Genomic DNA, 27270 nt, shown 5'->3' with positions numbered 1-27270 from the left:
GCTAGACTGCTTGGGCTCAGTGTCCAGCTCACCACTCGTGCAAGTTACTTCTCTGTGCCTCAGTCTCCTCATGCGTAAAATGGGTATAATCACAGTACCTTCTTCATGGGGTTACGTGGAGACTCAATGAGAAAATATGCTGAGAACAAGAGCCTGGCATCCAGTTCCCTACGTGTGGGCTGTCATTATTACACACATCCGTGTGTTTCATTCTCACCTCTGCCTGGAATGTTTTCCCAGCTCTTCACATGGGCTGCAGGACTCAGTTTACAGGACAGCTCCTCAGGACGGTAGTAAACGCAGACACCCCTCCCCCAGCCTATCCCGTTGCTAGTTTATCTTTTTCACACTTATTTGTTGTGTTGTCTGCTCTTGTCCTAGGATGTGAGCTCCAAGAGGGCAGGTAACCTGTCTGTTTGTTCATTGCTCTGCAGAGGCACCCTCTGCACCCAGCAAGGTGCCTGCACATAGTAAGGGCTCAATAAATGTTTGTGGAATGAACGAATAATCCTCACCACAACTTTGCTTTCTTTGTTTGCTGTATTCCTGCCACAAATATATAGTGACACCGTGGTGTACTCAATAAGATGCTCAAGGCCCCTGCTCTGTTAAATCTTGCATTTTAGTAAATTTAAAAAACTCCCTGGGCAGGGCTGTTGGGTGTGGTTGGGCAGTCTGTGCACTGCACAAGGTGCCTGGACAAGGGAGCAAATGGGGGCTGCAATCCAGTCTGGGCTCTGCTTGCCAAGCTGTGAGTCCTGGTGTGGAGCAGTGTCTGCCCAGAGGGCCACCTCTGTCATTAACACAAACTCATCTTATGAGGTGGGTAAATGACTGGCCCCATTTCACAGGTGTAACTTGCCTAAGGTCACACTCCTGTAAAAGAGGGAGTCAAGATACAAACTCCACTTCTGACTTCTCTGGAGGGTCACTCTGCAGGCATAGGCACCGGGTGCTGGAATTGCTCCCCATTTGCTGGGTGGGAGAAATGATGCCCAGAGGAATCAAGGCAGCTGACGTCTGGAGTCACACTGTCCATTGACGGCATGATCCCACGTTCAGTGGACTTCAAGGCCATCCACCTTTTAAACCCTTGCCTTTCCCCTCAGGCCTCTCTCCCAAAGAAATGTCTCCTTTCTCCCACTCCCCTTTGTCTTGAATGTCTTCCAGTTCACATTTCTTAGCAACCCTACTTAGAATCACATGAAGACAGGTGGTATGTAACTGCCTTCTCTCGAGTTCTGCTGGACCTCTCCTCTCCCACACCTTGGTCTCCTCACCTGTAGAATGGAGCTGACCACCCATTCCTTGTTCAACACAGTATGTACGTGAAGGTACTTTGAAAAGCATCAGCTGTTCTGCAAACGGGGAGAATTACTGCACGTGGACCCAACTTCAGTCGTTCGCTTGCTCCTTCCCTCACCCGCCCACTCCCCTCACCTTTAGGGGAGATCTACCATGTGCCCAGCACAGGGGATCCCCACCTCCGACTGCTCTGGGATTCAGGCCTGATTTTCAGCTTGGCCGCCAGGCCTTTCCCTCCACAACCAAGGTGGGCCCTTGCTTGTCAGGCTCGTGGAAGCCGGGAAGGGGCCGGGTTGGGAGTCCGACACCAACGCAACTTGGACAGACTCTCCAAACCCCACTGGATCTCCAACTGGGGAGGCCCTGACCCTTCTGCCCTTTGTCAACCATGAGGCTCTGTGGACTCCTTTCCAGAATCTCAAAGGAAAAGAACAGAACAAACACCCCCCAACCCCCGCAGGGCCCCAGGGGTTGGAGTTGCATACATTTTTTTAATTGAAAGAAGTTAGCCTCCTATGTATTGCTTTGACAGGTTTATCGAAGTCAAGTATTCATACCACTCACATTTTCGAAAAATATTTCTGGCTGGAGGAGCGCTGTCCCCGTTGCAATGTATCAGTTCTGGCAACTTGATGGAGAGCAAACAATCTGAAATGAATGAGTCAAAACCCCACCCTCGGCCCCCCAGGCGTTCTTCTTTTCCTCTGAGTCACTCTCTGAAACAGTCGCTGCATCTAAGCCCGGCCTCGGGCCAAACCCTGTTGCGCTTAGAGCTCCACGGGCATCAAACAGAGCTGGGAGTCGCTTTTGTGTGTGAAGTGTCCGCTCCGAAGATTAAGTGGGAGAAGCAGATGCAGTCGGGGGTGAAGAGCAGGGAGGCAGACTCTGGCTGGGTTCCTGTAAACATCCATTGCAACGGCGAAAGCTCGGAAGCCAAGGCAAGGCCGTTTGCGCGACGCTGCAGGCGGGCAAGTTCTCCTGGCACCCCTGCCTTACCCTTTGGACAGGGGCACGTGCCTTCTGGACCTCGGCACCCAGTCTCAATCTCTCTGTCCCACCATCCTGGGTCTGGACGGGCACTTCTCTGTTGGCACAGGGCTTTTGAGGGGAGCAGGCCTAACAAGAAGGACAAAGGGGCGTTACCAGCACAGAAGCACCACCCCACCACCCAATTGGAGGCTCGAGTTTGGGGAACCACCAGAAACCTCAGGCGGGGGGTGTTGTCCTATAATTTTTTATTAAAAAAAATTTTATGAGTGTGTCCAATTTCTAAGGACCCTAGGCTGGAGAAGCGGTGCAATTTCACCTGGGAGAGGAAGGACTGTCACTATCTTGGGAGATAACCCCCAGGAGGGGGATCCTGGGACCTGAGGAAGGAGGGCAGCCTGCTCCAGGGTCACCCGGGGTCTGCTGGCTTACTTGAGCTCTAGGGCAGCTGAGTCAGCTCTGGGGAGTGGGCAGGGCTTGGCGGCAGCTCCCACCTTGCCCGGAAAATGCTTCGCAGCCTACAGGAAAGCTGTGGCCACAGCCAAGCTACCCAGCAGCCCCACTTGGCTCGTTCTCCCAGGACACGGCATCATCCCCAGTGCCTGGCTCCCCGCAGGTCCTCACTTACTGTCCCTTTCTCTCTCTAGGTCCAGCCGGGTGCTGCTATGTTTGCAGCATCTCGTATTCCCACGCCCACCCTCCTTACAGCCCCCACAAGTCCTGCCCCAGTTCTGAGCCTCACCTCTGCCAGCTCAGCCTACTTCCGCAAATGTCATTGAGCATCAGATGAAACGTATACATTAAACACAACATGTATTATTGTTCATCAGGCGCTGCTGATATTTGGGGCAGGACAAGTATCTGATGAGGTGGGGGCGGGGTGGGGGGCGGGACCCGTTCTGGGCCCTGCAGGAGGTTTAGCAGCATCCCCGGTCGCTGACTGCTAAGTGCCAGTAGCATTCCCAGTCCCTGTGACAACTAAAAATGCCCCTTCACCCCATTTCCAGGGGCCACCCAATGGGGCAGAACTGCTTCCACTGAGAACCATGGACCTCCCCATTTTATAGGCTAAGAAACAGAGGTTCAGAGAAGCCAAGTGACCTGTCTAAAGCTGCATAACTCTGACAAGCAGGGCTGGCAGTGGACCAGTGACAGCGATGCAAACAATCACAGTCAGGGCAGCTACCACTTCCTGAGCTTTTACTGTGTGCCACGAGCCCTAGGCAGAGCATAGATGCCTCACCCCATTTCCTCCACTCACCCTCCCGAGGCAGACTGACCTGGCAGCTTCCACCTGCAGGGACACCCCTCCTTGCCTGAGGCTTCTCCACCTCTAGAGCCTGCTTGGGCCCCAGCCTGCAAGTGCAGGCAGAGCTCCCCACAGCTGCCTTCCAACCAGTGATGGCCAGAAAGCTGGTGGATCAATACCCCAGCTCTCTCACCCGGCAGCTGGGATGACTCTGAGGCATATTCTCCATCTACACCGGTTCCCAGAGATCTTGAGCAGGACTGAGCCCAGGGCTGCGGTGGTAACCTGCTAGATGACACATCCCTTCCCTGTCTCACTGCCCCTCTCCCCACCAGTAGTTCCTGGCATCACCTCCCAAGTAAACAATTTGCACTTGAACCCTCGTCCCAGGGTCTGCTCCCTGGAGAGCATGCTTGAGATGGAGCATTACAAAGGCCATTTCGTTCAACCCTCCTAACACCCCAGGAGTTAGGTACTATAATGATTCCATTTTACAGATGAAGACACTAAGGTTCAGAGAGGGTAAGAAACTTGTCTAAGGATGCTCAGCTCTCCAGGGCTTTGTCCTACTGGAGATCTTAAACACTACATAATCTCATACCTCCTGTGTGCCATGTCCTGAGCTGAGCACTGGGGACCCTGAGATGAGTGCAGCCTCTGCCTTTGACACACAATCTAGTGAGCAATTTTAGCCCAAGTTAACACACTGACGCCAGGAAGAAGCACAGGAGATGGATGGAGCCCAGTCTGGGGAAGGCTGTGCACGAAGGACACGCCAGGTAGAGGGAGGGCTGGTGATCAGGTCCTGGAACCTCCTGTAGTTTGGTTTGGGGTGAAGAGAAAGGGGTTGAAGGCTGGCCATGGGGGAGACATGGCTGGAGAGGTGAGCAGGGGCCAAATCGGCCAAGTTTCTTGTGTCCTCTGCCAGATTCATCTCCTAAGGTCAGCTAGGAACATGCCCTTCCACTACTCAGAGATCTTCCTCGGCTCCCACTGATGACACATGCAAGTCCTCTCATCCTTGGGCCCCATCCGGTCTCCCCACTGGACGTGGCAGGTGGGAGGGGAAGCTGGGGCTAAACCAGAGCATCGGAAAGCTCGGCCCTCCAGAAAGGTGTTCGTGGGTTCCCCTCCTGTCCTGCCAGGAGCCCACCTTTGGCTGACCTCCCTCCTCCAAGGAGACTCTGGGGTTCCCTGTTGGGGTCAGCAGTGGTGCTGCCGAGAGCCCTGGCATCCACGAAACTGGAGCAGAACTGTTTATTTCGATACAGCATTACCAGGGCTCACTGCTAACTCTCCAAGGCAGGGGGTGGTACTTGAGCCCATCTCAGACTTGGGCGGAAGGGCTGTTAAAGAACATGAGACCACCCCCCCTTGGAACAGGGACTCACTCCCCTTCCAATGCTCGTGATAGCAAACAGCATTGAGTCCCAGGCAAGCGTCAGTCTGGCTGGCGCGACTCTGTCACACGTGCTAACCTCCGATGGGAACAGGTGCAGAGCCTTGCAGGTGCCGGCTCCAGCTGGAATTCACTAACGCCCTCTTGTTCTCATTGTTTATCTGTAGGGTCACCTTCTATTTATGGCGAATGATGCCAGTTTTCCATTTCTGATAGTAATACTATAAAGTTCCTCTTTTTCCACATCATTAATTTCACTTTAAAAAAAGCCTCCAGTTTAAAGACAATAACTGCATAAATAACAGTTCAGGCAATGAGCAGATAGAGCAAAAATTGTTGATGGTGTCATATGAGGTTTGGGAGACCCTGATCTGAGCTGGTCACTCCGCAGAGAATGAAAGGGCCCAGAGAGGGCGGTGACCTGACCTAAGCCACACAGCACACTGAGGACAGAGATGTGGCCCCAGGGCTCTGTATCTGTGGCTGGAGGATGTCCTGGGTCCTCTCCTCTGTGCCACACACCACGGCTGTTAAAGGTCAATCCCTTTGTTCCTTTGACTTACAGGTCTGGTCTCATAGCAAACCAGCTGACATTTATCAAGTACTTGTGCTTACCTTGTACTATCTGCTTTAACTCATGGCTTAGCTCATTTGTTCCTCAAAACAACCCTAGGAGGTGGGGCCAAGGAGGACCATCATCCCTGAATTTCAGATGGGGCTCAGAGAGGTTACGCTTGTGACCGAGCAATGTCACACAGCTCATAAACGGCAGAGCCAGGGTTTGAACCTCCGTGGTGTGACACAACGTCTATCTCAGTTCCTCTCAGCATCTAGTTCATCTCTTTCCTTGGGCATCAGAAGCCCCGGGCTGAGAAGCATCCTGAGGCTGCAGCTTAGGAGTCCAGGCAGTGGATTCTCCAACCTCCTAACATCCTTAGAGCACGACTCAACAGCTATTGGCTTTGGCTGTTTTTTCTTTCTTTCTGAAACTGTAACCTTTCATTCCAGGCCACTCCCCAGAGCTGGACAGAAGGAGTGGCTGGCTGACTGGTTTGTCATCAGAATGACAGTTGGGCACTTGATCCATTTTAAGAAGCAATGTCTCAGCTGAATACCTCTGTGGAGATGCTGCCTAGTTTGATTTGGCTTAAGGGAGAAAATGACCTTGGGTCTTAAAGGTGCTGGTGGGATGATGCTCTGGACCTGTTGGAAGAGGATTCTTTTTGCAGTTGGGCCATCCCACTGTCCTGCTCCTATGGGGTTATCACAGCCCTCGGGCTCCTTCGAAGGCTGCCCACACAGACACACCCTCCTTGGTAACTGGCCCTCACACAGAGGAAGGGGGCCTGAGAAAGGGGAAGGCTTCCTGGGCCAAGCCCCCTCTGGGTGTGACACGCCACCAACACTGATGGCATCATCAAGAACCGACGAGGCGACCATCAGCAGCTCATCTAATGCGCACGAGCCCTTCAGCAGCTACTAACTGCTATCCTCCCCATTTTACAGAGAAGGAAACTGAGGCTTGGGGAGGTGAAGTCACTCGTCCAAGGTGTTGGTGGAGCTGGGATTTAAACCCAAGTCTGTCTGACTTCAAAGCCTCAAAGCACCAGTCTTAGGGGGTACATGGCAATGGCCTGAGATAACACTGAGACACACCCAGTGAGCTAGTGATTGGCTTTTTGGTTCTTAGCCAATCTTTATGATTACTTGGACAAGAAAGTTTCACTTTGGTGCCGGAGTTTATCATGTGACAGTTGCTAACCTGACTTTTTAACAAAGAACCAGGGGCCCTGCGCCTTTAGGTGGCTTCAGTATTTGGCCAGAAGTTAATGACTTTGGCACTTAGTATTTTTATCCACGCCAAGTGATGCTGGTTTTCTCTTTTCAGTGACATAAACATTCTTTTAAAAATAAATTCACACACAAAAAGTAGATTTTTTAAAAAGGAAGCACTAAAACGAGTGTACTTAAACTATAAAGGGAAGAACAGTAACTTTGCAGTGGAGAGAGCTGGCAGACAAGACCTTAGCCAAGTGGTCAGCCTTAACATCACCAGTAATGAGGCTGACAGACATCACGTGTCCCCCAATACGATGCACTCAGGACACACACTCACTCCTCTGTGGTATTCCTGCCAAAAGTGCACCATCTGAATCTAATCGCAAGAGTAAACATCAGACAAACCCAAACTGAGAGAAAATCTACAAAATACCAGACTTGTATTCTTGGACTTCCCCGGCAGTCCAGCAGTTAAGACTCTGTGCTTCCACTGCAGAGGGCATAGGTTCGATCCCTGGTCGGGGAACTAAGATCCCACATGCCGCGCAGCGCACCCAAAAAATAAACAAAAACAAAAAAAAACACACCAGACTTGTACTCTTCAAAAATGTCAATGTCATGAAAGATACACACAGACTGAGGGACTGTTCAGACTGAAGACGGTACAAGAGACGTGACAAGTGATATAAAGCGTGATCTGGGGTTGGATCCTGGACCTCAACTCCCCCCGACCCCCACCCACCCCTTTTTATTGTGAAAGGACACTATTGGGACAATTGATGCAATCTAAATAGTCATAGCTTAGATTGGTCATACAATTCTATCAATGTTACATTTGCCGATTTTGACAGTTGTATTGTGATTACGTAAGTGAATGTCCTTGTTCTAAGGAAATACATACTGAAATATTTAGGAGAAAAGGAACATAATGTCTGCAATCCGTTTTCAAAAATGGTTCAGAAAAATATATATACACGTACGCACAGAGTGAGCATTTTGCATACATGAGCGAACGTGGCAAGTGTGAATTGATGCAATTGGTGCATTTTTTGTGAAGTGTATAAGGGAATTCTTTGCAACTTTTGTGTAATTATGAAATTATCTCAAAATAAAGTTTAAAAAAAAACCTCAGAAAAAGGAGTGAGAGTACATATAAGGCAGGCCTGGCAGAGCCAGGTGAGTGGTGGTCCAAGGATGGAGGTTGGGAGTCCCTCTCTGGTGGCCCCCTGCACCCTCCCTCAGCACTGGGTCAGAAGGCTCAGCTGTCTTACTCACTTTGTACCCCTGGCCCCTCACTGTCCCTTTCTGAGCCTCAGTTCCTTCATTTGAGAGGTGGGGATGAGGATGCCTGTCCCTTTTATTGTGATCTTGGTTTCCCAAAAGCAAACTATGCTTTCAGGAGTCCTGGGGGGACAACAGCAGATAAACCAGGAATACAAACTGCCAGGTTGATAGGAGCCCTTAATTTCTTCGTTCAATAAAACAGATGCAAGGGCTGTGAGGGTTTGCCTTGGATGAAGTCTCCAGTTCGCATAACTCAGGCACAAGGGAGCAGGAGCCCTGGCATCTCAGTTGTCTTGAGACACGGACTGGGGTCTCCTCCTGTGCAAAGGGGCAGCCAGCACACTTCCAAGGCAGCCTCACGTCAGGACAGAGGTGGAGAGTCGGCTGGGACTGGGGGTGCACATGCCTCCCCTCGTTACCACCATGTCTCTCACCTGGACGACAGCCACAGCCTCCCACCTGGCTCTCCTGACCCCCCCACCCCGGAGCTCCACTGTCCCCAAGGGAGGTTTGGGCTTCTGAGCAGGGAAGCCATATGCCGAACCTGGGTGTTTGGCTGATGGCACAGGCCACAGATTGGCACCAAGGGACCAGGGCAGGCAGATCAGGAAGGAGCAGCTGTAGCGCCCAGTTGGGACACTGATGTCAGGAAAACCCTGTAATAAGTAGACTAGTCTGGTTACCCTTAGCTCCAAATCTGGCCTCCACCAGGCGACGCTGACTGTGGCAGCAACGCTTTCCAGTCTCTCCATTTCCAGCACAGAGAGGCTCCTCTCCCAAAGCCCTCCCTCCGTGGCAAGAGAGGGCTGGCAGGCACCAGCTGCTTTCATCAGGAACCAGGACAAATCAATCCAGCTGAGCTGCCTCCACACTGGAACCAATGGGAAGTGAGGACTCTCCCCAGTTCCTGGGCCAGCCCCAGCGGTCCTTTCCCCGGAGAAGGTGGGAGCTCCTGATCCCCACTCCCTGCTCCTGGGCAACGATGAACACTCTAGGAAGACCACAGAGCCGCAGCTTTCCTGGGCTCCAGGCCTGGTGGCCTTCAGAGACCACAGGGCAGTGGGAAAGGTCTCTTGAGCATCCCAGGCCAGCAAGGCAGAGTGGGAAGTCTGTCCTGGTCATCCAGACCGGGACCCACCCAGCACTCAGGCAGCTAGTCCTCTTTTGCTCATTGTGGCATATAAATATTCATGCATGAGTGTACATGCAGGTTTATACATTCACAAGGGACTGAGTGTACACACCTTCCATTATGTCTGACTGTTAACAATAATAGTGGTTAATTTTAATATATCACTTGCATACATGGGACGGTCTAAGAGCGTTACATCTATCTCATTCAATCCTCAGAACGAGGTAGATTTTCATTATCCCCGCTTTATAGAAGAGGAATCTGACACATGGGGAGATACGTAGCATGCCCAAGGTCACAGCAAGGATTGGGATTTGAACATAGGTCATCTGAATCTAGGGACTTTGTTCCTGATCATGACCCTAATACTGCCTCCTTAAATAGGTGCTCAACAAAGGTTTGAGGAACTGAATTATGTGGAAAAAAGAGAAAAGAGAAAGAGAGGGAGTGAAATGAGGCAGCTTTCATCTTGAGGTCACCCCAGTCCCCAGTGCCTGGCGTGCCCACGCCCTTAGTCAGTGTTTCCTGGATCGGCCTGTGTGTAACATCAGATAGTGTCTATGTGAGAAAGAGTGAGAAGGAGAGAGATTTGACTACCAGTGTTCCTCTGCTTATGCAAAGGGGCCGGGAGAGGAGGTGCAGTCAGATCATCTTTAATCTTTCCCACAGGCTTTTCCTGCTGCTAGTCACCCCTCCCCCACCCGAATCTGGTGGCTTGGATCTGGGACTGAGCAAGAAAATGCTGTGCGTGGTTCCCACTATTTCTCCAGGGACGAGTATTTCCCACAGCCCCAGGCCTCCCCACCTGCCAGAGTCAGGCCCTGTCACTTTGAGAGCTTTGCAAGGTTGTCCCTGAGACACATTTCCTGGTGTTTCTGCTCAAACAGCGTTTGCTGCAAAGTATGCCAAAGCATTTGGGCTTCAGTTTTTGTTTCAGAGTATGCCAATGTTTTCATTTGGAAGGGGAAGTGTTTCTGTTGATGTGAAGAGATAAAATAAGACATTCTTCGCCAAGTTACACTGACTGAAAGTCAAGAGCTTGGCTTGGGGGCAGGGATTCATCTTAGAATCCCCAGGGCCTAGCAGAAGAGCAGGGCTAACGTTTGTTGAATGACCCAGTGAGTGAATATGCAAAGGGGCCTAGAACCAGGTGTGGTGTATGATCAATACTCAGTACAGGTTCTGAACAGATCCCATAGGTTCTACCTCCAAAAGGTGTTCTTGGTGTCTGTGTGTTTCTCCACCTTCACTAACTTTGCCTCATCCAAGCCTGCATCACCTCTGGCCTGAGCAACTAACCAGCTACTAACTGGCTTCCCTATTTCTGCACTTGCCCCTACGGCTCATCTTGCCCACAACCGCCAGTCCTCTCTGCAAGATGTGGACTGGAACTGTGTCATCCCCTGCTTAAAACCTTCTGATGGCTTCCCATCGCTCGTGGCCGGACCTCCCAGGTCCTGCATGATCTGGCCTTGCCCACCTCACTGACTTCTCCTGGGGCTGCTCTCCTGTCACACTGGCCTCCTTTCAGTTGCTGGAAGAACCAACTCTCTCCCCTGCCCCTCCCCCTCCACGTACTTGACACTAGCGGGTCCCTCTTGCTGGATAGCTTTTCTCTACACTTTTTTTTTTTTTTTTTTTTGGCGGTACGCGGGCCTCTCACTGTTGTGGCCTCTCCTGTTGCAGAGCACAGGCTCCGGACGCGCAGGCTCCGCGGCCATGGCTCACGGGCCCAGCCGCTCCGCGCCATGTGGGATCTTCCCGGACCGGGGCATGAACCCGTGTCCCCTGCATCGGCAGGCAGACTCTCAACCACTGCACCACCAGGGAAGCCCTTCTCCACATCTTTACATGTGGCTCCTTCCATCAATTTAGGACTCAGCTCAAAGGTGTCATTTCCTCAGAGAGGCCTTCTCTGAAGCCCCTGTCTGAAGCAGCCCATCTCTAGCCTTCTGTTTCACTTACCCAGGCATTTATTGAGCACCTACTAGATGCCGCGCGCTGTTCTAAGTGCCGAGGAAACAGTAATGAACACAGTGGAGGATGCCATGCCTTCAGAGCGCTCAAAAAATCTCACTGCCTTGTTTGGGAACCTGCTTATCTTTCTCACGAAGTGCCAGGAGGGCTGGCACTGAGTCTGTCTTGTTGACAGTGTTCACCCACCAAGCACATTAGGTACTCAGTAAATATCTGTTTAATAAAAGAACAAATTGATGGTGGATGGCAGGCAGGCAGGCCAACTGGTTAGGTATGCAGAGCAGCTGACACATGCTCCACCTGGCACTTGGCCCTGGCTAAGGTCTCCCTGAGCTCAAATGAAACTTTCTTCAAAGAAATCTCACTGTCAGCCCCTCAGGTTGACACTGCTAGTGGGTCCTGCCCACCTTGCATCACCCTCTGACTATGGTCGTCTTGGCTAAGATAGGCAAGAAGAGGGGGGTAAACATAGCATGCTTGGGGTGAGTGACATTAGTGTCCATTTTCCAAAAGGAGCCCTTGTGACTTCCCTGGTGGTCCAGTGGTTAAGACTCCATGCTTCCACTGCAGGGGGCACGGGTTCGATCCCTGGTCAGGGAGCTAAGATCCCACATCCCACATGCCGAGCGGCCAAAAAAAAAAAAAAAAGGTAAAAGGAGCCCTTGCCCACCACCTCAGTATCCCCCCACCACTGCCACTCAGGACCTGTGCCTAGCACCGTCCAGCTGAGGGGCTGAGCCGAGGAATTCCTTCCTGTCCCATGAACCCTCACCAGGCCCTCTCTCCTCTAGTCCAGCTGCCTCTCTTCCTTGCTGTGACTTTGGCCAAACCTTCCTCCTTTCTGGATCTTCATTTCCCTCCCAGAAACACACAAGGTGGGGCTGGATACAGCTTCTTGGTGGCAGCTCAGAGGCAGGACTTTAAAAGCTCAGTGCCATGATCCTGTGGTCCCTTCTTCCGCTGGCCCAAGAGCCCCTTGAGTTTGCCTTGCAAACACCGCAGGCAAAGCCACCCAAGCACCAACCCCCCCCCCCCCGCCGCTGGCCTGGTCTGTGAAAGCAGCCTGCGAAACTGGCAGCCCCTGAAGACTGGAGCTGCGGCACCCTGAAATCTGACTCCAAAACGGCAGCCAAGCGAAGGCCAAGGAAGTACAGGGTTCTCTGCTGAAGGAGGTTTCTCCTCTCACAGCATCCGCCTGGAGCCCTTGCTCTCAGTCCCCACCCAGTCCCCAAGGGGCCACAGGACAAAGGTGATCAGTGCCTGGCTTCCTACCTCTTTTAACACTGCAAGTCTTTATACTTCCAGGACTAATGAGAATCCCCCAAAAGCCAAGGTCACCATCAAGACAGGTTAAGGATGGGGGGAGGAGTTGACAGGCCTGTCTCAAACGGAACTGGGTGCAAAGGCTTTGACAGTTGGTACTACAGCTAACCAAGAAGCAACTTAGGTCCTGCCTCCCTTCCCTTCTTTAACAGCTGTCACCTTTGCTAAGGGGAAGCTTTCCTGCCCTAACTAAGGTCCTAAGAAGAGTCCAGCCATTCCTGGCCTCCAAACAGACCTGGAAGAGGTGGATGGAGAAATGAGAAGCCTGGGGGAGGGGTGTGTGTCCGGCTTGGGATGCCTCCCTCTTCCTCGCCAGCGCCCCCAACCCGCCCTCATCCTGCGCAGAGGGCACTTACAGGCCTCGGAGGCCGAAGAGGGCCTCGTCCTGGGGGTCCCATCCCTGGCCAGACGGTGCCCTCAAACAGCAGCGGCGGCATGATTTGTGCGCCGGTCCGGGCCGAGGGTTGCGGGTCGTGGGGAGAGCGGGGGACAGCAGCCAGGCCTACTCCAAGTAACCATCGAAGACGTCGAGCTCCGAGTCGGCATCGTAGAGGCCCGAGCCGGGGTCGGAGAGCACGCCGAGGTCCACGAGCGCCTGGTCCATGTCCTCGGGCAGGAATACGAGGCCCACGTTGAGGACGATGTACTCCATGAGGAAGGCGTAGTACAGGATCAGCACATTGACGAAAAACAGGCCCACGTAGAACATAGAGGGCAGCAGGGGCGGCGGCACGGAGGGGACCAAGGGGCCCAGCGCGTCCAGGTGGGCCGCGACCCGGGCGCCGGGCATGCAGGGGGCAGCGAGGGCGGCGGCGGCCCGGCGATTCCAGCGAGCTCAGCCGCTGCGGCGCCCGGGCGGCCGGCGAGAGGGCAGCTCAGCCATCCAGGGGCGCCCGGGGGCTGGCCGAGGCAGCGAGGGGCCCCGGCGGTGCCCCCCCGGGGATGTGCGTCGGCCCCTGCGGAGGTGCCCCGGCCCCCGAAACGTGCCAGGAGGGTAACCCCACCCCCAGAGGTGCCCACACGGCACTGTCGATCCGCCCAGAGGTCAGGCGGGTCCCCCTGAAGTGGCCGGCAGCGGCCCGGCTCCTCCGATGCTCCCCGCTCCCGCTCACGGGCCTCGCAGCGCCTGCGGGGACCCCACCGCAGCTCAGCGTCAAGGGTCAGTCCCGGCGACGGTCTCTTCAGCCGCGCCCGGCCGTTGCCCGAGCCCCCTGCGCACCCACGAAGGCCCAGCACCCATTGCTGCGACCGCCGCGTCGCCCTCCTGGTAGCGTTCCGAGCACCGCCTCCGGAGCAGCCCCGCGCTCATTGGCCCACCGCCCCCTGCCCTCGCTCATTGGCTCGCTCAACGTCCGAGCTCACTGGCCCGAGCCGTCCGGGGGCGGGTACCGCCTCGCTCCGCCCCTAGAGCCGCTGGCTTCTGAGTTGCTTTACTAGTTCCGGATTCAGGGCCGATCTCGAATCCAATTCGCTCTGCGAATCCGCGACAGAGTAGGGGGAGGGAAAAGAGTCAGAACACAATTCAAACCTAGACGTATCCTAAGGCTACAAAAGCTGAAGGTAACTGCGAGCTTCATCAGCACCCGGCTGGACTTGAGTGCTGGCGTCACGCCTTTTTGGGACTCAGTTTACCTGCTGAAAAAGGGGGCGGGGGGCGCAGGGACAGTGGACCTTACCTTGAAAATTTTGGCCTTTCCTAAAGTGGCAATTTTCCACGGTGGGGAAGATCAATCATTGCCCCCTTCATCTCTCCAAATTCTGGCTCCTGGAAGGTCTGCCCCCTCGGCGGGGCGGCCGGGGGTTTTGGTAGATGGAAATCTGCCTAATAGGGTTCCGTGACACCTGAGTAAAGAAACTCCCGGCAGGTCAGACCTGCAGCACTAGGGTTGCTTCTTGTTTTTACTTTGTAAAACACGTTTTGAAACAATAATAGTGCACGAGGTTAAACATTCAAACAACCAAGAAGTACACAGAAAAGTGAGTCTCTTCCACCCGCTGATTCCCCTCCTCAGGGGTAACCCCTGTACGTCCTTCAGGAGACTGATTTTGCCCAAGGTGGCTCCCAAAGCAGTCCACAGACCTTTAAATCTCAGGCCACGCTGAGCTGGGTGCACTACAGGCATTGCTTAATTGGAATCAGATGGGGAAGTGTATGTTACTCATTTTTGCAGATGAGGACACTGAGGCCCAGAGAAACAGGAGGACCCTGGAAGCTGCTGGGCCTGTGTGTGTTTGGAGGCCAGAACTTGCCCCTTTTTCTCCTTGACTGTCTCTTGCCCTTTTAGGTGAATTACACAGCAAAACATTAACCCTCCAACTGCTGAAGGTGAAACAAATCTTCATTCATTCATTTATTCACTCTGACAATATTTGTTGAACACTTATTATATGCCAAACCTTGTGCTAGGCACTGGGGAGAATATTGACCCTTAGCCCAGTTCTGTCCTGGGCACAGTTAATGGGACACAGTAGACCTTAGATAATTGTGAGGTGTAGAAATGAGTGAATGGATGAATGAATGGTGAACAGGGCAGTATCGCCTCCATGGAGCTTCCCACTCCCGATCCAGGAGAGAAATTTAGATACATCTTCTTGGCTGGTGTAGGAAGCTGGGTGTTTCCTTATTTTTATAAGTGTGGTTGTTTTGGAAATGGCATGGATTTTCGGCGAAGACCAGAGAAATCCTCTGAAAGCACAGGACATTCAGTTTTGGTACATTGTTGCTTAAAGGCCTTTCAATATTTATATTTTAATTGAAGTAGAAAAAGAAAAAGGCTGTGAGGACAAACCAGGACGTTACCGGTTTTGTGAAGTTTCGTTTGTTGGGGCATAAAAATAAGGGTGCCTGGGTTTGAACCTTGGGGCTGCCGCTTATTAACTGTATGACCTTGGGCAAGTCAATCCCTCTGTGATTCAGTTTCCTCCTGGGTAAAATGGGGATAATAGCAGTACCCACCTCACAGGGATGTTGTGAGAATTAAATAACAATATATGTAAAGCGCTTAGGGCAGTGGCACGCGGCATACGCCAAGCAACAGCTATTCTTATTCTTATCATAAAGGTAATAATTGTTAATATTGTGGTAACTTTTATTCCCCAATCTTCACGGATTCATTTCTCAGGGCTCCGCCCATAGGTTTCCCATTCCCGCCTATCCCTAAGATACTGCGGACTGTCCTCCTTTCGCTCCGCCTCTTTCCCAAGGCCGTTGGCCTGAAGTTGCGTGATGCACTCCGGGCCTTGTAGTTCCTTCGCAGAGTCTTGTCAGCGGGGGCTTCGCGGGCGAACTGCATTTCCCAGCGTTCCTCGTAACGGCGCCGTAAAGCGCGGCGGTCGAAGGGCCGGTTCCGGCTGAATGTCAGTGCGGGACTGTGGGCTGTGGGGGGAAGGTGGTTGGCAGTCTCTCCAGCACCTCCGCCGCTGCCTCCTCCGCTTGTGCCGCCGCCGCGGGCGCCCGGCCGCTCGGCCGCTTGGGCATGAGACCGTGAGGCAAGCGACTGGCCGGGGCCGCCGACATGTTTGGCCGCTCACGGAGCTGGGTGGGCGGGGGCCATGGCAAGTCTTCCCGCAATATCCACTCCTTGGACCACCTCAAGTGAGTGTACTGGGGGCAGAAGGGGGAGGCCGCGGGGCTGGGCTTGGGGATGGAGGCGCATAGCCCCTGGCCGGGGGCGCTGGGAAGTGTGAGAGCGGAGGCGGAGGGCCGAGAGAGGCGCTCGGGAAAGGCTGTGCGGTGGTTAAGCGCTAGGGCTCTGGACTTAGGGCGCCTGGGTTCGAACCCTGACCCGGTAGCTCCTCTCTGTGTGACCTTGGGCAAGTCGCACCGCTTCTCAGAGTCTCAGTATCCCCATCTGTAAAGTAAGGGGATGAGATTTCGGTTTACGGATGCAGACTTCATTCTTGCTGGGGCCGGACGATGGGCACCAAGCTTCCCCCGGGGTGGTACTTCTTAGGCTGGACAGCTTACGGGTCAGAGGTCTGGATCCTGGAGTCAGACAGATGTGGGTTTGAACTTAAGTGTATGAATTTAGGCCTCAGTTTCCTCAGTTGTAAGATGGATATAGTGAGAGCACCTGCTTTCTACGATTGTTTTGAGGGTAGGGTCAGAGAATGTACGTAAAACTGGAAGCTTCTACAAGTGCTCAATAAAGGACAATAATTAAAAAACAAACTAGTGGGCTTCCTTGGTGGCGCAGTGGTTGAGAGTCCGCCTGCCGATGCAGGGGACACGGGTTCGTGCCCCGGTCCTCGAGGATCCCACATGCTGCGGAGCGGCTGGGCCCGTGAGCCATGGCCGCTGAGCCTGAGCCTCCGGAGCGGGAGAGGCCACAACAGTGAGAGGCCCGCGTACCGCAAAAAAACCAAAAAACAAAAAACAAAAAACAAACAAAAAAAACCCAAAGTAGTTTCTTAGGGGAGTCTAAAGCGTCAGAAGTAGAGCTCCGAGGGAGGCAGGTGGCAAAGGTGGTCCTGGGAAGCAGGAATACACAGAGTGGCTTTGCAGTCAGACTGGCATTCAAATCCTGATTCCACCGTTTAATGGCTGTGTGACCTTGGACAAATTGTTTCACCTCTCTGAGCCTCTGATTCCTCGTCTGCAAATGGGGATGGTGAACATTGTGCAAGGATTCAGTAATATTGTGCGTGGAAAGAGATCGATCCAGTGTCTGTTACACAGTTGGTGGCCAATAATGGTAACTGTTTATCAGCTGGGCAAGGCCTTCCCAGACCACCCTACCTAAAGTGCCTCCCCTGCCTCAATTCCTTTCTGTTAGATCTTTCTCTTGATTTCATTCATTTGATTAATCTCCACTATCTGCAATTATCCTTTTTTTTTTTTTTTTAAACTGCTTTTCTGTTTGCTACTAAACTGGTACTTCCAGGAGGGCAGAGGCGGCTTGTTTTGCTCAAAGCTGTATTCCCAGCATCTAGCTCTGAGCCTCGCACACAGTAGGAGCTCAATAGATACTTAAAGAATGAAAAAACTTAATGAATCGGGGAGAGGTGCAGAGCATGCAGGCAGAGCCTAGGATATTTGGGGGGGGTGGTGGAGGTGAAGGAAAATAGAGACCTTTGAAGAGGGAATGACTTCAGGGAAGAAAATATAGTGTTGGGGGGTGGGGGGAGAGAGTGGGGGAGAAAGCAAACCATTGGTGGTAAGAAACTGGCTGATTTCCAGAAGGAGCTCCCAGGATTACTAATGAGAAAGAAGGATGGAGAGGGCGGGCAGGGAACAGTAGGAGGAAGACAGGGGCCCCTGGAAAGTGTTGGTGGGAGGGAAGTTAGATGGGGACTTCTCATTTGGCTGGGGGTAGGGGTGCTGTAATTCTCAGCTGTGTCCTGTCTAGCATGGAGCAGGTGTTTAATAAATGTTTGTGGGTCTCAAAGAGTGGGCGGCAGGAGGGATCATTATGTAATAAGGAATGGTTTTTGGGGGTGGTGATGAGAGAGGACATGGGGAGGAGAGAGGCTTAGGGCAAGCATGGGGCTGTGTAGGGAAGCAGGAATCTTAAATGGGAGGGCAGCTGGACGGGAAAGGGAGAGGCTTAGAGATTTCAGGAATTTAGAGAGTGGGTGGATGAGGCCGCGAAGGGGAGGAGGGGTATCTAAAGGAGGTTGGGTACCTGCAAGCTCTCACCTAACTCTGCCTGACTCTAGCCCTTTTAAATTACTTTAGTAATTATTGAATGCATTTTCGGTGCCAGGTGCTTGTTAAGGAATTCCTGTGTGTTATTTCCTTTAGTCCTCACAAGTCTTAGGAGTTGTCAGAAATATTATTGTTTCCATTTTTTAGACTGGAAATTAAGGTCCAAAGAGGTTCAGTCACTTGCCCAAGGTGACAACAGCTGAAAAGTGTCAAAGCCGGGATTTGACTTCAGTGTTTGCACTCATTACACTGTTTTTTTGAGTAAAATTTCCTAAAAGTCAGTTTGGGAAGACTTTCAACTTGGCTGAGTCTCACTGCCCAATGGCCATCTTCGCCCTCTGCCCAGCCAGGGAATGATAAAGGTTCTCAGGTTCCTTAGAAGTATCCTGGGAACTGCCCAGGTTCATTGTTGAGGTCACACGGCGGTTGGGTGCTTTTTGGAAACCAGAGCTGCCTGCCCTGGATCTGGCGGATCAGCTGAATCCATACTGTAGCCTGAAGATCCTGGCGATTTGTGTGTTGGAGGAGGGCTTAGAAGATCCCAAAGCGACTTGGGAAAGAGTGCCATAAACAGCTAGTGCCCACCCCAATGCTTGGGCACAGAACAGCCCATTCCCTGAGGGAGCTCGCCGGCTGGTGGGGGAGATAGCCATAGAGCCAGTGACTGTGGTATGACAAGTGCTGGGATCACCGTAGGTTCAGGGCTCTGTGGGAACCCTTCTTGGAAGCCCTCTGGGGGAGGCAACCAGAGCAGAGTTGTCAAGGATGAGCAGTAGCCACCATGTGGACACGGCCCTGGGGTCTGTGGAGTGTCAAGATGGGGCTGGTGGTTATGGGACACAAGGCTGGAGGTGGAGCAGGGCTTGGGCCTCCTCTGATACAGAGGGCCACCAACCATTGCGGGGTTCCTGGGACTAAAGGGTTTCCCAGGATGTGGGACTTTCAGTGCTAAAACTGGGAAAGTCCTGGGCAGCCAGTGCTAACTGGTCACTCTACCAGTGACAAGTGACAGTTCCTAATACACTGTTGCCCTGACCTAGGGCAGTGTGGGTAGAGAGGAGAGATTAAGATATTTAAACGAATTTAGAATTGACAGTTTTGGGAGGGGGGCACACAAAGCATCTGGGAACCCTCTTCCTTTTTTTTTTTTTTTTCTAAATAGACTTTACTGTTAAGAACAGTTTGAGATTTACAGAACAATTGAGAAGATAGTACGGAGAGCTGGAAACCCTTTTTGAACCATAACAATGTTATTTTGAACCATAATGTGTTTATTCATAACAGGAAGGAAAGGAATCTTCCTGTAAGACAGGGTTTTACTTTTGCTAAATAATGGAAAGCTGTGTACTGTGGTCTCTGTCTACTGAATGGAGTTAGTGATTTAATTGAGGCAGATTAAAATAGTAAGAGGTCATTTGCTACACATCATGGGTGGGTTATTGCCCAGACTAGTGGCAAGGCTGTGACATTGACAAGTGGAAGCCTTGACTGATGGAATTGCCTGATTGCTACTGAAGCATCACCTTCACTACGGACTGTGAGTCCACAAACTGCTAGAACTTTCTTTGTGTTGGGTCGTGTTGTTGCCTTAATTCTAATCACCTTTGTGTATGGGTCAAGATTCTTGGTTTTAAGTGACAGAAGCCCAGCTGGAACTGCCTTAAGCCCCAAATGGAACTGATTGGCTCTTGCCACTGAACAGGCTGTCCTAGCTAAGCCATGGCTGAGTCTCAGTGTTCAGACGAAGCTGTCTGTATGTGCTTCTTTCCAGTTCTTGTCTCCACTTTCTTCTGGGTTGGTGTCATTCTCAGCATGCTCCAGGCTTACATCATATCAGCTTAGCAACCCCTGGGAAAAAGAGAGCTTCTTTTCTTATTATTGCCAGCAGAAGTCCAGAAATGAGCACCATTGTACCAGCCTGGGGGCTCATGCCCACCCCTGAACTAGTCACTGTGACAGGGGGGCATGGCGTACTCTAAGTGGCCCTTCCCTGGAGTCAGGGTGGCATCAGCTCCTTCCAAGCTAGTGGACAGAGAATGAGGGAAAGGGATGATTCAGCGTAGGAAAATTAGGGAGAAGAGGAATGTATAACCAGCAGGCAGACGTTCACCTACTCTTGGTATATTCAACTTTTGCCTAAGATAGCACTGATTATTTTTAGAGCTTGGGGTACAGTATCGCCAGGTTCATTTTCTTAGAGTATCATATTCAGCGTATCACTCATAGTGAGTCCGAGGCACCCATTATGTCAAGTCTAAAGTTCCCCCAGGCCATCAGAGCGCTCCAGACTGTTCCCACCCATCTAAGCTTGGGAGCACAGATGAAGACCCTCTAACCCCAGCTGGGGAGCCAGGAGCATCGTGGTAGGCAGACACCCATTTACATGGAGACATAAAGGATGAGTGGTTGTTACAGGCAGTAGAGGGCAGGCTGGAAGGGGGGATGCTGCAGGCGAGGAAACAGCGTTTGAGAAGCCTGCAGGAGAGAGACACAGGGCAAGGGGGTGTGTGGGGCCCGAGAGCAGAGCCATGAGACGGGAGAGGTCACAGAGCCTGGATCCCATGGGGCCTTGTAAATCCTGTTGAGGAATTTGGACACTAGGCCGAGAACAGTGGGGAGCCGTGTGCTGTAGTCTGGCCGAAGTTTGGAGAATGGATTGGAGGAGCGTCCCCTCAGGGGCTGCTTCTGTCTTATAGTACGTGAGGGTAGTGCCTGCAGTAACCCAGGGGTGTTTCCTGTGCCATTTCACGTTGATGGTCCTTCTCGCACTCACTGTTGCACACACCTCACCTGTCTGCATCTGTGCACTCTCCAGATGCCTAAATGTATCCTTAAAATACCAATTCTTGGGAATTCCCTGGCAGTCCAGTGGTTAGGACTCAGCACTTTCACTGCGGTGGCCCGGGTTCAGTCTCTGGTCTGGGAACTAAGATCCTACAAGCTGCGTGGCATGGCCACAAAAAACAAAACAAAACAAAAAAAACCTAAACAATTCTTTCATAAAAATTGCCCTGGTGACTTAAGCCAACAAGAAGTTTTACCGTCATCTGTAACTTCTCCTGTTCTTGCTCCCACCGTCTGACTCAACATGTTATCATAAGGTCTTCTCATCGCCAAAGAGTTAGACCAGCTGGTAGGTGCTCTGGGCTCTTCAAGCTTTATCCCACCTGTGAGTTAGATCCCCAGGAAGCTGACCAGGCTTCCTCAGGCATGACCTTTCGCTATCAGAAATGGTCTTACTTGAATATGTGTTTGTTTCCTTCTCCCAAATTTGAACATAAGCTTTGTGAGGACAGAGGCCTGGGTGGCTTGTTCACATGGAAATTGTCAGATGCCAGTACAGGGCTTAGCACGCAGTAAAAGGTCAACAAGAATTCGTCATAGGATGAACGAAAGAGGCGAGTTCTGGCCTGACTTTTCTTAACAGCAGTTTGCTCTTGCCAGTTTGGGCACAGCGCCTGTGCCAGAGCTGTGACTTTTTCTAGGGCTGAAAGCCCTGCTATGGCAATCTCGCCGTGATTGCCGGCTCCCCGGCACCTCAACATCTCAGTCCCGGCCTCACTCGCTGGCCCAGTTTGACACCTTTCATGGGTGATTCATCAGGAGAAGCACCGCCTTTAACACCTTTTGCTAGTCTTCTAGTCCGATTCCACCCTGATTCCACCCTGCCGGGAGCTTCTCCTTGTCCTGCTGGCCAGAGGGCTGGATCCTGACCAAATGGAGGTTTTCAGGACACAGAGTAGGACCCTCTGGGAGGTGCCTTCCCTGGTGCTGAGGAGGCCACACAGACACAGACTCCGTGCCCCCTCACCCCAGACATTGTTATTTGGGGGGTGTGCTTTGGGGGAGTGGATTTCCAGCCCCCCTAGGCCCTATCCTTCCTCACACTCTAGCTTGCTCATGTTTCAGCATCTTCCAGTGGGAGCATCCTAAGAGACATGATACAGGTCATAAAACTTGTATGAATTTGAATTTAGTATGTCTGTCTCTGAAGTGGACATAATTATTATTAACTGTAATGGTTTAACTTGTGAAATAAGTGAGTCTCTCAAGAAATCAGAGTCTGTGGAGGAAGGATGTGTTTACAGGCCGTAGTCCTTGGTGATGAGCCTCGAATGTGCTGGTTGCACGTTGGTAACAGGCTGCAGTTTTTCTGTCTCCAGGCGCTTCAAACTCCTAAGCTTGTCTCTCAAAGTAAAGTTTGCTCGTGTGCAAGAGTCTGAAATTGACATTCTACATTCTGCAGAACTTCCTCTGGAGATATGATAATGCCAGCTCTCTTCCAATAAAGTGGAATAAGGGTCAGTGATAAGCACTTATCTTGAGATCTGATACGTGTGGTCATGCCTTTCCAGTTTGTTTATTTGGTTGTCTTGTGTGCTAGGCATTCATAACTTCATGGAAATGCTTGGCTAATAAAAGCGTTTAACTCATTGTTTGCATCTTCTATACTATAATGGTTACAAGCAAGGGGTTACTGCCTGGGTGCCCTGTCCTTGTGTTGGGACTCTGGGTGGGTCCTAGCCTCCCAGAGCCTCAGCTCCCCAGATCATCAGCCCTGCGGGATTGTTGTAAGGGTTTAATGAGTGAACACATCTGAAGCATTCAGAACAGGGCCTGGCAATAGGAGACTGCAACTGTTTTTATATTTATTTATTTATTTTTAAAATTTTATTTATTTATTTATTTTTGGCTGTGTTGGGTTTTCCTTGTTACACGCAGGCTTTCTCTAGTTGCAATAAGCGAGGGCCACTCTTCGCTGTGGTGCGCGGGCCTCTCATTGCAGTGACCTCTCTTTGTTGTGGAGCATGGGCTCTAGGCTTGCTCTAGGCTCTAGAGCGCAGGCTTAGTAGTTGTGGCGCACAGGCTTAGTTGTTCTGCGGCATGTGGGATCTTCCTGGACCAGGGCTTGAACCCGTGTCCCCTGCATTGGCAGGTGGGCTCCCAACCACTGCACCACCAGGGAAGCCCAGGAGGCTGCAACTGTTTTTATGATGATGATGGTAAAAATGTACACACATAGAGTTTGAGAGAAAATGTTATCATAACAGTTACTATCATTGTAAGAGAAAAATCTGTCACTGTCCTTGGAATCTTATCTAGATAGGGAACACAGCCTTGCACATAGAGATGGCTGTTGTTAGCTTGTTGATCATCTGAACAATTAGGAATCTAATGCCCAGGAACTGCTGGGCCGTCCTGTCAGTGGTGTACTACGTAGTCACTACTGATGCTTGAGAACAGTTGCCAATAACAAAAATGCTTTTATTTTAGCCAGAGGTGGGAAGAAAGATGGGCATGGTAATGGACATACAGCATGAGCTCAACTATGTTAATATCCATAGCAAAGAAAAAGACCCAAGGAAATAGATTGCAACTCCAGCAGTGGTCATCTCTGGGCAGTGGCATGATTGACAATTGCCGTTTCTCTTTTTTGTTGTTGTTGAGGTTTCCAACCTTTCTAAAATGAGTGTTACGTTTAAGACTAGAAAGTTACTAAACTATATTAGTATCTCTGAGGTAGTTGAATTACTTGATCTTCCAAAGCCCTGGAATTAGATGCAGCATTAAAATATTAATCTTTAATCCATTCAGCTTTCTTTCTTTTTTCCCCCCACTACATTTAAGCAAACATATATTGAGGGTCTCTTCCAAAAAGATTACCTAAAACAGTGTGCTAGGGCATCGTGAGGGCAAAAAGATGAGCCAGTGCAGTGGGAATTTAGAGCTTGAGATCTAGCGGGTGTTTCCATCTACCAACAACAAACATTTAGAAAATGAGTATTTTAAAACACTCCCATTTACAACAGCATCAAAAAACCCATCAAATACCTAGGAATAAATCTCACGAAAGATGTGCAAGCCCCCTCTCCAGCAAACCTTGAAGGAAATGTAAATGTCATCATGTTACACTCTCCAAAAGATGTCAGTTCTCTCTGTATTTAGCTATAGGTTTAGGGCAGTCTTAAAGGAAATCTTAGCAGGTATTTTTGTGGAAATTGAGGAGGTGATTTTAAAATATATATGGATGCAGCTCTATTCACAATAGCCCGGAGCTGGAAACAACCTAAATGTCCATCATCGGATGAATGGATAAAGAAGATGTGGCACATATATACAATGGAATATTACTCAGCCATAAAAAGAAACGAAACTGAGCTATTTGTAATGAGGTGGATAGACCTAGAGTCTGTCATACAGAGTGAAGTAAGTCAGAAAGAGAAAGACAAATACCGTATGCTAACACATATATATGGAATTTTAAAAAAATGTCATGAAGAACCTAGGGGTAAAATGGGAATAAAGACACAGACCTACTTGAGAATGGACTTGAGGATATGGGGAGGGGGAAGTGTAAGCTGTGACAAAGCGAAAGAGAGGCATGGACATGTATACACTACCAAACGTGAGGTAGATAGATAGTGGGAAGCAGCCGCAGAGCACGGGGAGATCAGCTCGGTGCTTTGTGACTGCCTGGAGGGGTGGGATGGGGAGGGTGGGAGGGAGGGAGATGCATGAGGGAAGGGATGTGGGAACGGATGTATATGTATGACTGATTCACTTTGTTATAAAGCAGAAACTAATAAAAAAAATTAAAATATATATGGAAATCCAAAGGGCCAAGAATAGCCAATATAATAATTTAAAAAAACCCAGAAGGAAAGCAGTTGGAAGACTTACATTATCACATTGGAAGATTTATTATAAAGCTGCAGTGATCAGACAGCATGGTGTTGGCACAAAGGTAAACAAATAGATCAGTGGGACTAGAGCATCCAGAAAGTCCCATGCGTGGTCACCTGATTAATGGCAACGGTGACATTGGTGTGCTTTGGAGAAATGAGGACCTTTTCAGTACATGACGCTGAATCAACTAGATAGCCATATGGAAGAAATGAATTTTGGCCAGTATCTTACACCATACACAAAAATGAGTTTCAAATGTACTCTAAGTCAAAATGTGAAAGGTAAAATAGTAACTTTTTAAAAGAAGAAAACAGCATTTCTTCATGACCTTGGGGTAGGTAAGGATGTCTTAAGGTTGATACAAAAAACACTACCCAAGGGAAAGATTGATAAACTGGACCGCATTAAAATTAGGAACTTTTGCTCATCAAAAGACCACTGTAAAGAGAGTGAAAAGGCAAGCCACATTCAGAGAAAATGTTTGCCATAGGTATATCCAGTAAAGGATTTGTATTCAGAATGCATAAACTCCATCAAATTAATAAGAAAAAAGGTTCTCTACCTAGAAAAAATGGGCAAAAAACTTTCACAGACACCTCACAAAAGTAGATATTTAAATGGCTCTGAACATGTGAAAAGGCACCCAACTTCTTGCGTGGTCATGCGGTGAAACCCTGGCGCAGCATCACCACGTGCCAGCAGATGGCGCCACTGAGAAAGGCAGAGCGCAGCAAGCCCTGCCGAGGTGAGGGATTGGCTGGAGCCCTCTGAGCCAGCCTCTGCCCTTTGGCTGCAGATGAGCTGCTGAGCAAGCGTCCCTCAGTTCCTGTCCTGGCCTGTGCCGTGCTAGTGATGTGCACGTTCCCAGGTTACTGCGAGTATGAGGGTCACAGGAAGGCCCGCACACAGGGCCAGGCATGTAGGCCATGCACCACACGTGGGAGCGCCTAGAATCTTCTTTTCAAGACTTAACACCCTGCCCTTCCCCTGGGTTTGTCTGTAAGGGCCTCCTCGTAGTTACTAGAATTTTTTTTGAGGGGTTATTTAGTGAAGGCAATGATAACAGTAATAGCTGGTACTTGTGTCATCCATGGGAACTGCCAGGTTAGTTATCTACCTTTTTACTTGTTTGTTCCTAACGACACCATGATAGGTAGGTACTAAAGTATTTAGGTGCTATTGGTCTCCCATCTTACAGGTGAGATAACTGAGGTACAGAGATTAAGTAACTTGCTTGACATCACCCAGCTAATACCAAACGTTCCACTTCCTGCTCTGGTTTCTCTGGACCTTCCCATAACTCCTGCAGTGAAGTCCTCTTTTCATGACTGTTTGGATCCAGCCTGATCTCTCCTTCCTACCTTCTTGGAATATTCTTTGTATAATTTAATAATGATTTTAATAACAGCCCCCCTCATAACAACCACCTTATAATAATAGTAGTAGCAGCTAGCCCTGCACCTGTTGAGCGCTTACTGTGTGCCAGGCACCACGCTCAGCTCTTTCTATGTGGTATCACATCAAATCTCTGCAAGGAGGGCTTGATGGTTGTAGAAGCTGAGGCCCAGAGAGGTGAAGTGCCTTGTCCAAGGCCACTTACAGGAAGAGACAGGGCCCGGAATCAAGCCCAGGTCTGTCTGTTGGACTCCAAGTGTTTGAACTCTTCACTACTGCTCTGTTCCACTCCTTGCTGTGTTTGGCATTTGGCCCCTTGACTGTGTTTGGTCTTGTATGCTCTGATCTACCTCATATTCATGGAGATGGTCCCCCACCCTTCCCCCATTCAGCATTTATTTAGCACCTACTGTGTTCCAGACATTCTGGAGTCTTTTGGGGTCACCAAGATCAATAAGATGATGTTCCTGACCTTGAGGAGCTCAGGTCTAGTAAAGGAGGCAGATCATTGCCAATCAGGGTGGTCTGTGCAGCAGCAAATGCATATGGGTACAGGGGTGCCAGAGAGAAGGCTTCACCAAGAGGTGCCTGAGCTGGGTTTTGACACATGAGTAAGAGTTTGCTGGTCGGTCAGGGCAGCAAGGGTATTCCAGGCAGAAAGCACAGTGAGTAGAAGTCAGGGCTGATCATCAAGATTTTAACCTCTCCTTTCCCTATTGGGGGTCTTCAGAGCAGACCCACTTACCCAGGCTGCTGCCTCCTGGGCCAGGAGTGTGATAGTGAGGTGATCATGCCTGTTGTCGTCTACGCAGAAGGAGACACCAGAGTGGGGAGAATCCGCTTCTCCCCATGTCGCCAACAACACCTGTCACAGCAGGTGGGGGGCGTACTGTGCACTGCACGGGCAGTGTCACTGACGGCCACGGCATGAGTGATGCCGTGGCTCTGAAACGAGAGTGGGAGCTCCTTCAAAAAGCAGATTTGGGGCCCTGCACCCAGGGCTCAGATTCTGGGAGTCCGGGGTCGGAAGCCAGAATCTGCACCTTAAGCAGGTGATTCTGATGCAGGAGGCCTGTGAACCACAATTTGAAAAGCTCTGCTGTTTG

The 27270-nt window shown here is 50.8% G+C and overlaps 2 protein-coding genes and 1 pseudogene across 4 annotated transcripts in view; 1 reads left to right on the top strand and 2 right to left on the bottom strand.

Annotated features, from left to right (window-relative positions):
- Positions 1–1803: 1803 nt before the first annotated feature.
- DEXI (Dexi homolog) lies at positions 1804–13286 on the bottom strand. The gene is made up of 2 exons (XM_060078058.1): positions 12792–13286; positions 1804–2421 (listed from the first exon to the last, which is right to left on the bottom strand). The coding sequence occupies exon 1, from the start codon at positions 13223–13225 to the stop codon at positions 12938–12940; it is 288 nt and encodes a 95-aa protein (XP_059934041.1). The 5' UTR covers positions 13226–13286; the 3' UTR covers positions 1804–2421; positions 12792–12937.
- Positions 13183–15728, bottom strand: LOC132476972 (uncharacterized; annotated as a pseudogene).
- A 51-nt stretch (positions 15729–15779) lies between these two features.
- The window catches only part of CLEC16A (C-type lectin domain containing 16A), a 210424-nt gene continuing 198933 nt past the window's right edge, over positions 15780–27270 (top strand). For all 3 annotated transcript variants that reach the window (XM_060120550.1, XM_060120549.1, XM_060120551.1), the window contains exon 1: positions 15780–16030. In XM_060120550.1, the coding sequence (XP_059976533.1) occupies positions 15951–16030 (80 nt within the window). In that variant the 5' untranslated portion in view covers positions 15780–15950. The remainder of the gene's footprint in view (positions 16031–27270) is intronic.

This window comes from Mesoplodon densirostris, chromosome 16, assembly GCF_025265405.1.
Source record: "Mesoplodon densirostris isolate mMesDen1 chromosome 16, mMesDen1 primary haplotype, whole genome shotgun sequence".
Taxonomy (NCBI): domain Eukaryota; kingdom Metazoa; phylum Chordata; class Mammalia; order Artiodactyla; family Ziphiidae; genus Mesoplodon; species Mesoplodon densirostris.
Note: the sequence above shows the minus strand (reverse complement) of the source record. Positions and strands in the feature narration are given on the sequence as shown.